General features: G+C 33.7%; 1 protein-coding gene across 3 annotated transcripts in view; it reads left to right on the top strand.

The window, feature by feature from the left end:
• The window catches only part of LOC147066483 (NFX1-type zinc finger-containing protein 1-like), a 68,046-nt gene that overhangs the window by 33,510 nt on the left and 21,984 nt on the right, over positions 1-12,552 (top strand). For all 3 annotated transcript variants that reach the window (XM_085955439.1, XM_085955440.1, XM_085955441.1), the window contains exons 15-17: positions 9,514-9,665; positions 10,348-10,531; positions 12,387-12,512. In XM_085955439.1, the coding sequence (XP_085811565.1) occupies positions 9,514-9,665; positions 10,348-10,531; positions 12,387-12,512 (462 nt within the window). The remainder of the gene's footprint in view (positions 1-9,513; positions 9,666-10,347; positions 10,532-12,386; positions 12,513-12,552) is intronic.

Below are 12,552 nucleotides of genomic sequence, written 5' to 3'. Positions count from 1 at the left end.
CTATTTTTTTAAAGACAGTAATCACTTTTACTAAATTTTATTGGAAAAATATATATGTTTCGTTATTTAATAATCAAATGAAAAATAGTTAACGTTCAACTTTTTTGGGGACATTTTCGGAATGGAACGAAATGGTAACGGAATGTAATTTGTAAAGCTAAAGTTACATGTTACCATAAAAACAAATTTTTGTTTTATGAAATTTATTTGAATTTTTTGATAGTCAGATATATATCTAACATGCGTCACAATAACAAAACAAATCAAACATAATCACTAAAATAGACATATTTTATAATCAATTTCACATTACTAGTAAAATAAGTTAGGTAATAATTTTGACACACTATACATTACCATAACTTTTATTTGGCATTTATATTATTTGTAACTCAGATAAAAAATATTTTAAAGCAAATTAACAATATATGAAAAAAATTAAATCAGCAAGGGATTCGGACGCGAGTTCCTAGCGTGGCACGGAGTATATAACTTTTACGAAAATAATTACAGTCGAACTCGGTTATTACGATCTCGGACATAGCGAGATCTCGGATGTAATAAGGAAACATTTGTTGACATTTGGTTTATGATTTTCGCCATACATTTAATTTATTCACTGTTATCACGAGCAACTTATCGGATATATCGAGCTAAAATACTGTTAATGTGTCGATCGTTTTAAAACATTTCGACCCTAAGCAATAAAATCCGATTGGACAGGATGCCGCCGGGGTCGGATTACGTTTATGACACTAGTAAAGTGTCTAAGTACCTACCTTATTGGTGTTTCGCCGACAATAATAAAAAAGTATCCACGCATATGGTTGAAAAATCCAAGGTTTGTGAAGTCCGTAGGTACCTACCAGCGTTAATTACAATAAACAACTTATTTTGTAGTTTATGAATGCCATGCTTGTTTCGGGGATTTTTACGATGGTTTCCAATTTTTTTATTTTCGACTTTTTGTGTAATGTGACATGCTCAGGGCTCGAAATAGACTGGAGCGCACCAGAGCGCCGTTCCGGTTCGTGAACTCGGTAAAATTATCGCTTCGTCTCGTGGAAAAAATAATTTGACCGTTTGAGCTAGATAGGCTACATAACTTTTATAAAGTACACATAAAATTTAATACCTAATTTGATGTAAATATCTTCAGAAAATTGTCGAGCGCTCTGGTTCGTAAACTTTTCCATTTCGAGCGCTGGACATGCTCATTTAAAAATACCTATTCTCTGATATAACGAGTAACGCTTATAAGAAGCAAATTCAGTCGGTCCCATCTTCCTCGTAATTACCAAGTTCGACTGTATGTTGTCTTGAAATTTACTTGTATTCATCAACATAAAATGTAGCTATACAGGTTGATTGTAATCAAGACGTACTTTTCTGACATTTCGCGAATACCTACAGTTCCAGGTATTAAATCTAATAGGGTACACATTTCTGTTAAACGTGACAAAAAAATACTTTTTCATACATTTTTATAAATTTCTATGCCTAAAATGTATGGAGAAGTTTTAAAATTTTGGTTGCGTATAACAGAAAGAGTATGACAGAGCCAGTGCCTGTCTCGAAATTATTTCAGTCTGGTGTTTTTTCTTTTCCTTCTGTTGTTTTTTATCTCTCCATACTTTTATCTGCGATAGTTTTGCGTATTCAGACATATCACATACTTTTTTAATCTTTATTATATAGTCAGGTTATTTTCTATATTTTTTAATGAAAATATTTTTGTTTTTCATACGAACAGACAAAATAAAACTTTTTATAATCTATGAAGAACTAAACACACAATGTAAACCCAACTTTATGCATTCCATTTCGTTACTTTTACATTCCACATATACGTTACCACCAATATAGTTTCGGAATGGAAGTAACGGATTCTGTTTCAGAAGTGGTTTGAAGCCAAAATTTAGCTAAGTTTTATTGTTAAACCTGCGATATGTTTTATCATATCTGTAGTATGAAAGATAAGCTCCATATGTATAGTATGTGAAATAGAAATATGTGATTTCTTACCTTACAAATCGTGGTAACAGTAGTGGAACTTCTTAAATGACCAACCCAGAAAGCAACCTGTTCCGATAGCGATACTGACACACACCAACAATTTAAATTGTAAATGGCGATCAGTGTTATACAAAAGTGTTGCTACATTAAAAAAATACATATTTATAGTGGAAATTTTTCGCCTTCATGCTATAATCGTGGTAACGGAATGTGGAATTCCACTTTCTCAAATATCCTGGGACATTTTTTAAACGTGATTTTTTTCAATATCGGTCCAAATTTACGGAAAAACTGTATATTTTCCAAAAATATATAATGTTAGCTGTTGAAGACACTACGAATTTAATTTTACACACTCAAAATTAATGACGAAATCACACTTTGTTTATTTGAATTTAGGAGTGGGACATGGTAAAAACACACTACCTTTCGATCTAAATAATCAATTAAAAATATATACAGGTCAGACAGTTGTATTTAACTGATCGAATAAAGTAAATTAATAAATTTGCATGTTAAAAATACATAACTTTCCAATATTCTATAATATAATAACTATGAAAAAATCAATCAAAGTCATGGGACATGCCAAAAACGCAATGTACAAACTTTGGCGAAAATGCCCAAATGCGTATTTTAAGATAGTATGAAATTACAAACAAAATATTAAGTAAGTTATCTGATAAGTATAAATATTTCAGTAGTTTGATTGATAAACTACTTAGGTACTGGGTGCTGGACGAAATCTCGAAGGCCGAAATCCCGAAGGCTGAAATCCCGAATGCTGAAATCCCGAATGCTGAAATCCCGAAAGCCGAAATCCCGAAAGCTGAAATCCCCAAAAGCCGAAATCTTGAATACCGAAATCCCGAGCGCTGAAATCCCAAATGGTCGGAATCCCGAAGGCCTAAATCCCGAAATATAAAAAAATACACATCAATAATTGTGCAATTTTTGCAAGAGAGATAAAAACCCATTTTTTGTGGAAATATAAAAAAATGTAAAATATAAACACCAATAGTTGCGCAATCGTGAATTACGCAATTTTTGTAAGAGAGACAAAACCCTGTTTTTGCGAAAAATGGGTTTTTCCGATTGCGCAATTTTTTTTCAGGAGAGACCATTTTGTAGAACGAATGGATTTTGTGTCTTGCAAAAATTGCACAATTCACGCACGCTTATGTCTCCGTTCTATGTGTTAGTATAAGATAGAATTTCTACAGCTGAATTTAAAAAATTGAAAACGTCACTGGAAAAGAATGATTTGGCTGATACATGCATTTAAAAACTACAGGCACGTGTTGCTAAAGTTTATTGTTTTTGTGTTAAATATAAAGTTAGTGGTAATTATGTTTAGTTATTTTAATAGAACATATCGTCACTGTTCTGGCAGAAGACACTAATTCGAAAAAATGACATGTTGAGTTAGTTATACTAAAATGTTCCTTATATCAAACTTTACCGTCTGAAAACCTTCTTAACCTTTTTATCGCGACGTAATTTCGCTCATGTACTTGTTCGGGCGCGCTGTGTTTTTTACGATTCATAAATCATACCGAAACGTCATTAAAAATGTACCTAAAAATCCACTGAATGGCTCTAGCTATTATAAAACATTCCTTTTAATTTCACAGCATGTGAAAATAAACAAAAAGATCGTAAATTAAGCAACACAGCTTTAAGAAATTCTGTCATACATAATAAAGCATGCTTGGAGTACATACCGCAGAGTGAAGTGGCCTCCCTTGATACCCGATAAGTGGTAGACACTTGCGCCGATGATTAATGTTCACAGTTTTTTAACACCAACACAGAACGCACACAATCGTTATTGTTATTTTATTTCCTTACAACTTGGTCTCATATTTCAGTCACACCTAATTAATGTTTATGGCTTAATTATATTTCAAAAATTGATTCTGTCATGGTAGTCATAAAAACAGGGCACAGAGCATAAAGCGACATCACATGCTTCACACATAATGTTCGTCATTTTTCTTTTTTTATCTTTAGTAGTTGAAGCAATACACACACGACATCTTCGATATGGTTTTGTTTTATTTACTGTTGGAGGAATTTTACGGGGTAAATGTCTTAGGAGCTCTGTTTTTAAAATTCTTTTTGGGTTATTAGCTACACGAGTAGTTTGTGATGTCGATGGTCTTGAGGCACTGCCATATGTTTCGATTAATTGTCGGATTACGTTTAATTGAAATTCAGCTAAACTAATTTTTTTACCGGTGATTACTTTGTAAAGAATGCTACTATTTAATAAAAATAAATCTATGATGTGGAACCCAACCTTTTTATACCACTTAAGACTCTTTCGCATACACGAGAGGCTGCTCAACATCATGTCAGCTTTGTCTACCGTGCCCATATTTTTATTATAATCCACAACGCATTGTGGTTTTATAATGGGTTGTCCTGTGGCCCTATTAATTTTTTCTGTCGGTACCATGGAGTCATCGTGCATGGTACTGATCATATGCACTTCCCGCCTATCATGCCATTTTAACACGAGCAATGGGCCACGGTTAAGAGATTTTACTTGTCCTTTCTTCAGTTTATCAAATTTTGGCATTGACTTTCGTGTTTTACGTACCGTGCCGCAAGCATTTGTCTTTTTTTTATGTAGAAACTGAAATAATTCTGGGCTGCTGTACCAATTATCACAAAATAGTTTATGCCCTTTTCCAAAATAATCCTTCATCAAAGTGGTGACAACAGCCCCAGATATTCCTAAAAGTTCACTATCACATATTTCGGTTTCTACACCACAATAAATAATAAAGTCTAAAATATAACCGGTTTCCACATCACAAATCACAAATAATTTAATTCCAAACCTATGTCTTTTTGACGGTATGAATTGTTTGAATATTAATCTCCCTTTAAATACAATGATACTTTCGTCGATGCAGAGATTTTCGTTTGGTAGCATTGTTTCTTTGAATATTTTTCTGCAGTGGTCAAGAAGTGAGCGCACTTTATAAAGGCGATCTCCAGTAGGGGTTTGGGTATCAGAATAATGTAGCATTTGTAGAATCAACTCATACCGATCTCTTATCATAGTTTGGCCAAATATTTTAGACTTTAATAATGGATCAGCACTCCAATGTTCTTCAATTGTGAGATGGCGATTTCTTGTCATCAACATTGATACAGCATAAAAAACATACATCTCTTCTGGGCATGTATCATACCAGGCATGGATCCTTGCATTCGGAGTGTGGGCCTGTGTGTTGAGCATATGGTTGTGGTAATTATTTGTATGGTTAACTATGGTATTCATTATTGTTTTGTTGAGAAAATGACGAAAAAATTCCATTTCTGTGGAATTTTCATTGAGCTGTACACTAGGGTTAACGCCTGAGTTGAAACTATCAAAATCGTATGTGATCGGCACGAAGGGACCCGCAGTCCACGATTGGAGTAAACTATCTGGTGCTGCACTGGTAGACGGCTCAGCCACTCCTTCATCACTGTCTATATTGGAAGGTTCGTCAACATCGTCGGGATGTTCTACTAGCGCAGCTTCTTCATTATCACTTTCCATCTCATAGTCCGAATCCAAGCATTCAACATGAGGGATAGACATTTTTATTTAAACACTAAATATACTATTATAACTTAACAGTTTTGAGGAAATTTAAAGTTTTAATTCACTACACAATAATATTAAATTTTAATCTTAGTTCTTTATTCGACTGAAATGAAAAGAATTTTAATCATCACTTTCCTTGAAATAAAAATGAGTGGCCGTGAATTTTGAAAATCTATTTTACAGTTTTTAATTTAAATTTAAATATTTTACTGATTATTATTTACCTATTCTCAATTTTTCGTATGTATTTCCGTACAGTACAAAAGATTTATTATAGGAATTTTAAATTATTTATGTGTTAATAATTTCGTTTTCACTTCACAGCCACTGATTGTATTCATAAAATCACGTTTCATTTAAAGAATTAACGCACATATTTAATTAATAACAGAATGGCGCATCAATAATAATTTTATAGAAAACCGTAAAAAACTTTGAAATTTATCAATCACAACACGAAAGCAATCGACTGTTGAAAATTATCGTCGCACTGGTCGATTTCATGTATGAGATCATTAAATCAATTCGCGCCGGCGCAAATTGCGCAAAGCAACTAGCGGTAAATTTTGAAACCAATCATTGGAAATCTGTTTTACTCCAATATCGACAGGGTATGTGTCTTTGCTTAATTTCGAATTATTTAAAAAGTCTTATTGAAAAAAAATCACAGATGTCAGTAAAGGAATAACCCAGCTAGTTTTTCAAACAAATTTCGACTGTATTACTCGCCGAATTACAAAAATACGGAGGTAGAAACTTATGGGCACTTCTGAATGCCCTTAGCGGTGAACGGTTTAACTATCATGGGCATTTCTAGATGCCGTTAGCGGGAGGAGGGTTAATAAATAAACAGTCTTTATTTTAAAGTCATCCTTTTTATGATTACTTAACCCGGCCGCCGCGTCAGTTTCAATATGAAAGGGGCCCTCTCTGCGTTACCATTTTTCTAAATGCTATGTTTCGCTGTATTATGATAAATACGGCAATTAAAAATAGCTGGTATTACTGTTATCATGCCTAGATACATAAGGTTCGAAGTGCCACACTAAAAAATAGAATCGATTGTTGAATTTAGCTGTGAATACTTGAATAAAATCGTCCATAGTCCCTTGTACCGAAAAATTACGCAGCCATGTTTGTGACGTAAAAACGCGTCATTGTGATTGTGCGCCAATGAAAAGAAATAAATCACTGACACTAATTTTATTTTAGTCATGTTAGAAACACTTAAAAATGCCGTTAAAAATATTGAAAATAATAGCTTTTATTGTGTCGCATATTATTACAAGTTTTATGGGTCGCGTAAAGTTGAGTCCACAGTGGTTGAAATATTGTAATAATTTCTTATGTTCTTTTTTGAGTGTAATTTGGATTTTTACTAAATTAAACTTTTCAGTTTTATTGAGCATTGTGTTATGTTAGTGATTGTCGTTTTATGTTTTATAAAAAAAACAATATTTATTTTGTAAAATCTGCTGCGTGCTTGTAAAGTGCTATAAAAACATTTTTTGCGTGAGGTTTTAAAATTTTATAAACATTAAATTGCATACAAAGATAATATGTAATATAGTTGAAAAGTCAATATTCCATGATTTACATTTTATATTATGTTGTATACCCGTGTGTTTTTTTTTATACTTACGTTTATTTATACGTTTTATATATTCCTTCATAGTAGTTCGTAATTTATTGGTAAAACTCGCAATCGTCCTAACTAAAATATAATAATATATTATATTTTTTCATTCCGTGTGGACGTATCTTTACGACATATTTACGACATTCAATAATGAGCTCGATTTATGACTTTCAAACAATTGGGGTGACACATGACGACATGACCATGAGTAATAAAAATAAATGACATAATCCAGAACACAAGTTCAAGTAAATATTTATAAATATTTCGACGACACAGGTTCGGTTTTTTGGTTGTATTTTATTCCCGCAAACATGGTGTTGTAAAGATCGCGGTGAATATTCAACTTGACACGATAAATCACTCGGCGCACACTCAACTCGAATGAAAATATTTTGTATACCTAGTGCGCAGGCGCTGAAAAATACCGCGTAGATTTGAACTGATGCAATCGTACCGGCGAATCTCAATAGATCGAGAGGGTTCGAAAGATCGATGTTTATGAAATTAAAACAACATATTTTTGACAAAGTTATATATAGTTTAGTGGAAGTAGGCGGATGGATCGGGCTATTTTTTACTAAAATTCTCAATGCCGCATGAAAAATATTTCTTGCGTTATCCACAGGTCAAGGTTTGCGTATCTGACTGCTATACGGTCGCCCATGTGTTACGTACTAGCTGTATCCTACTGGAATACGGTCGCCGGGAAAGGGTTAATAAACTCACATGATAGACCATTTCAAACATTTTCAACAACTTCAAAGTCAAATTACTCAAAACTAGTATTCTCCAATTAGTGTGTTCTGCCAGAACAGACGATATTATGGTTAACTATGTTGTGTTTAAATTTGGCAGTCGTACTGAGAAGCAACACGATAGTATAACATTTCTTAGTTAACTTGATAATAATAACCTTGTATACTGTGCGTTATACGCTAGTAACACAGCTTCATTTTGCCGAAAAATAGGCCCTCTCTATATATCATTACTCTGAGGTTTTGCTCGAATGCACGAAACCAACACATATATTCGGAGAAAGATTTTTTTTACGTAGTTGAAAAATAAATAAGAAAAATATTTGTTTCATCACCCCATTCGTCAGGGGGTCAATGTTTATTTTGCATAAAAGTGTTAATATTGAACAAAAAGAACCTAACACAATTATTATGTATATAGATTTAAAAAAAAGTTCTGCATGTTTAGTATTTAATATATTTTATCAATGAATACCTACTTATTTCCTTTATTTCCCATTTTTTTATTCTTTCTTTCGACCATGTCCGATCCTAATAGGATCATATGGGCCTTCACAGAGTAGAGGTTTGTGTTGCCAGATTTTGTTATTTTACGAGAAATGGATGTCAGCCATTTGCTCAACCTATTAGGTCCATACCCTGATACCCACAAATTGGAAAACAATATGTGTACTTGCCAGACCCAGGATTCGAACCTGGGACCCACGGCGTTATAGTCTAAGGCTTAAGCCGCGCGGCCACCGTGGGCAAGAATTTTTTTATTTACTTCAAAAATTAAATTGGTGTTATTACTATATAAAATCACTGAAATTAATAAATACCTTAAAAATATAAGTTTTAATGAAAAATTGTAGGCGTGATTTTGTGGAGGGGGGGGTTTAAATTTACCGCAGCGGGTGACACCAATCCTGCTCAGATCCGTTGATGATCCGCACATACAATAGAAAAATTAGAGGAACGTCTAGCTGTCGTAAAGGTTACCCCAATTGGTTGATAAAGTAATTATTTCCAGTAAATTCCAACAACATGGCGTACAAAATGTCATTATTATTTTCATTCCGATAGTATATAATCGCAAATAAACAAATTGTATAAAGACTGTTGGAAACATTCATTTTTTTTTTACAAAGCATTCCATTGAGGGGAGAAAACATGTGTAAATGTATTAATAAACAAACAAATTTGAACATGTTAGCACACAAGGACAACAAGGTGGCATGTGGTCTCATGGAGTGTTGTTTTGTTTAGAGCGTGCAAATTTTTACAATGTGGACATTTCAAACTGTATTCAACATAATATGTAGCAATATTTGCCGGTGTGAACATACGTATATGTTGAGTTTCAAACCAGTGTTTATGAAGCTTGACGAATATTCCAAAAAAATGTTTAGTGCATTTGTCAGTAGTCATTTGTGGATTGGCAAAAGTTTTACAAAGTCTGCGAGTAGATGTGTACAGGTGTGGACTAAACTTTAGGGTTTTTGTTTTTTTAGGTAAAGGAAGCTAAAGACTTTGATCGAGTCCCGGAGGGCGGATGCAGTCAGATCTGTGACACTCTCCTGAAGTGCGGCCACAACTGCCTTAGTGTGTGTCATCCGCAGGACAGAGAGCACGACGATCACTTGTGCACCGCAAATTGCGATAGGTATTTCATTTTATCCACAAAATTAATACTTCTTTAGTTTTCAAGCAGTATTGTCTCACAGCCTCAGTGTATCAAGATTTTTCACTGTATCTACAGTAAAAATCCCGTTCATTAGAAATGCACAGTAAATTGAAATTGAAAAGAACCTGCCGGAAACAAATATGAACTACTGAGCAATTTGACATTTACCAATTTTCGCAATCAATCAAATAACTCCATACAATGACAACAACGCGTCTGTCTCACTTACACTTAAAGAATGAGATTAACGATTAAAGAATGCGAACGAGTTAGTCAATACTTTTGTGTGTAAACAGTTATTATTGCGATAGTTTAATTTACACACTTATTGGTGCCAGTAAATCCATGCACCTGTGCAGGCGCTATTATAACAATGTATCAACGCATTGAATTAGGATTGTCTGGAATTGTTAAATTTTGAAAACAGCCTGTCTAGGAGTTGGTGAGTTGGTGCTACCAACATTCCGCGAATCTTTACCAATCTATCACCCCGTGGTCAGTTTCCAGCAATATAAATACAAAAAAGCATTTTCTTTTCCTTTTACAAGAAGTTAACGCCACTGATGAGGATACTTGATTAAATTTGCTAATCATTGAATAAATATCTTCAGTCAAGTTTCTTTAGTAATCATTAAATTTGTTGTATTTCTTCATGTTGCAGAGAAGTGTGTATCTACGGGCACGCGTGTCCTGATCCATGTTACAAGGAGTGCAGGCCGTGTAATGTGTTGATGACCCGCGATCTGCCCTGTTCTCACAAGGCACTGCTAAAATGTCACTTGGATCCTAAGAAACACAATTGCAAGACTATTGTCAAAGTTGTCTTGAAATTGTGCGAACATGAGGTGAGAACTTTGATTAAAATAAGAAACATTAAATCTGTTGATTTAATGAATACAAGAAGTTATCCTGAATTTGATATTTGGATTTCTTTTTGATCACCGGTTTTGTACTCAGTGATTTTTTTAGAAAATCACTATTAACCCTTTCCCGGCGACCGTATTCCAGTAGGATACAGCTAGTACGTAACACATGGGCGACCGTATAGCAGTCAGATACGCAAACCTTGACCTGTGGATAACGCAAGAAATATTTTTCATGCGGCATTGAGAATTTTATTAAAAAATAGCCCGATCCATCCGCCTACTTCCACCTATATAACTTTGTCAAAAATATGTTGTTTTAATTTCATAAACATCGATCTTTCGAACCCTCTCGATCTATTGAGATTCGCCGGTACGATTGCATCAGTTCAAATCTACGCGGTATTTTTTAGCGCCTGCGCACTAGGTATACAAAATATTTTCATTCGAGTTTGAGTGTGCGCCGAGTGATTTATCGTGTCAAGTTGAATATTCACCGCGATCTTTACTTTACAACACCATGTTTGCGGGAATAAAATACAACCAAAAAAACGAACCTGTGTCGTCAAAATATTTATAAATATGTACTTGAACTTGTGTTCTGGATTATGTCATTTATTTTTATTACTCATGGTCATGTCGTCATGTGTCACCCCAATTGTTTGAAAGTCATAAATCGAGCTCATTATTGAAAGTCGTAAATATGTCGTAAAGATACGTCCACACGGAATGAAAAAATATAATATATTATTATATTTTAGTTAGGACGATTGCGAGTTTTACCAATAAATTACAGGAAGGAATATATAAAACGTATAAATAAACGTTAGTATAAAAAAAAACACACGGGTATACAACATAATATAAAATGTAAATCATGGAATATTGACTTTTCAACTGTATTACATATTATCTTTGTATGCAATTTAATGTTTATGAAATTTTAAAACCTCACGCAATAAATGTTTTTATAGCACTTTTACAAGCACGCAGCAGATTTTACAAAATAAATATTGTTTTTTTTTATAAAACATAAAACGACAATCACTAACATAACACAATGCTCAATAAAACTGAAAAGTTTAATCTAGTAAAAATCCAAATTACACTAAAAAAAGAACATAAGAAATTATTACAATATTTCCACCACTGTGGACTCAACTTTACGCGACCCATAAAACTTGTAATAATATGCGACACAATAAAAGCTATTATTTTCAATATTTTTAACGGCATTTTTAAGTGTTTCTAACATGACTAAAATAAAATTAGTGTCAGTGATTTATTTCTTTTCATAGGCGCACAATCTCAATGACGCGTTTTTACGTCACAAACATGGCTGCGTATTTTTTCGGTACAAGGGACTATGGACGATTTTATTCAAGCATTCACAGCTAAATTCAACAATCGATTCTATTTTTTAGTGTGGCACTTCGAACCTTATGTATCTAGGCATGATAACAGTAATACCAGCTATTTTTAATTGCCGTATTTATCATAATATAGCGAAGCATAGCATTTAGAAAAATGGTACCGCAGAGAGAGCCCCTTTCATATTGAAACTGACGCGGCGGCCGGGTTAAGAAGGTTCATTCTGAATCTAAAATGGATGTTTTTATTATGTTTTAGATTATCTGTATCAGGACTGGCTTCATCCATACTAATATCAAGATAATCTAGGTTCTACTGTATGTCGATTTATAATGATATGTTTGTACCGAAAACAATGCAGTTGAGAAATAATTCAAGTTACATTGAATTTCGAAATAGCGGAGCTATATTTTAGTTCCCAACTCCAAATTTGTTGGTTTTTTATAATTTTTATTTTATTTTGTAGGCGGAGAAGCTATGCTATGTCAGCGATGACGATGTGCGCTGCCCGATGAAATGTATCGACCGGCTTTCATGTGGCCATGCCTGCACGCAGCTGTGTCACAAGAAAGTCGATCCGGATCACGTCTATGTAAGCATGGCCCATTCCTAATTGTAAAAACTTTTTAGGT

Source organism: Rhyacophila brunnea, unplaced genomic scaffold (assembly GCF_057557595.1).
Source record: "Rhyacophila brunnea isolate RB1 unplaced genomic scaffold, BYU_Rbru_1.0 scaffold_5, whole genome shotgun sequence".
Lineage (NCBI taxonomy): Eukaryota > Metazoa > Arthropoda > Insecta > Trichoptera > Rhyacophilidae > Rhyacophila > Rhyacophila brunnea.
The sequence above is the reverse complement of the archived record's forward strand: the minus strand, read 5'-3'. Positions and strand labels throughout refer to the sequence as shown.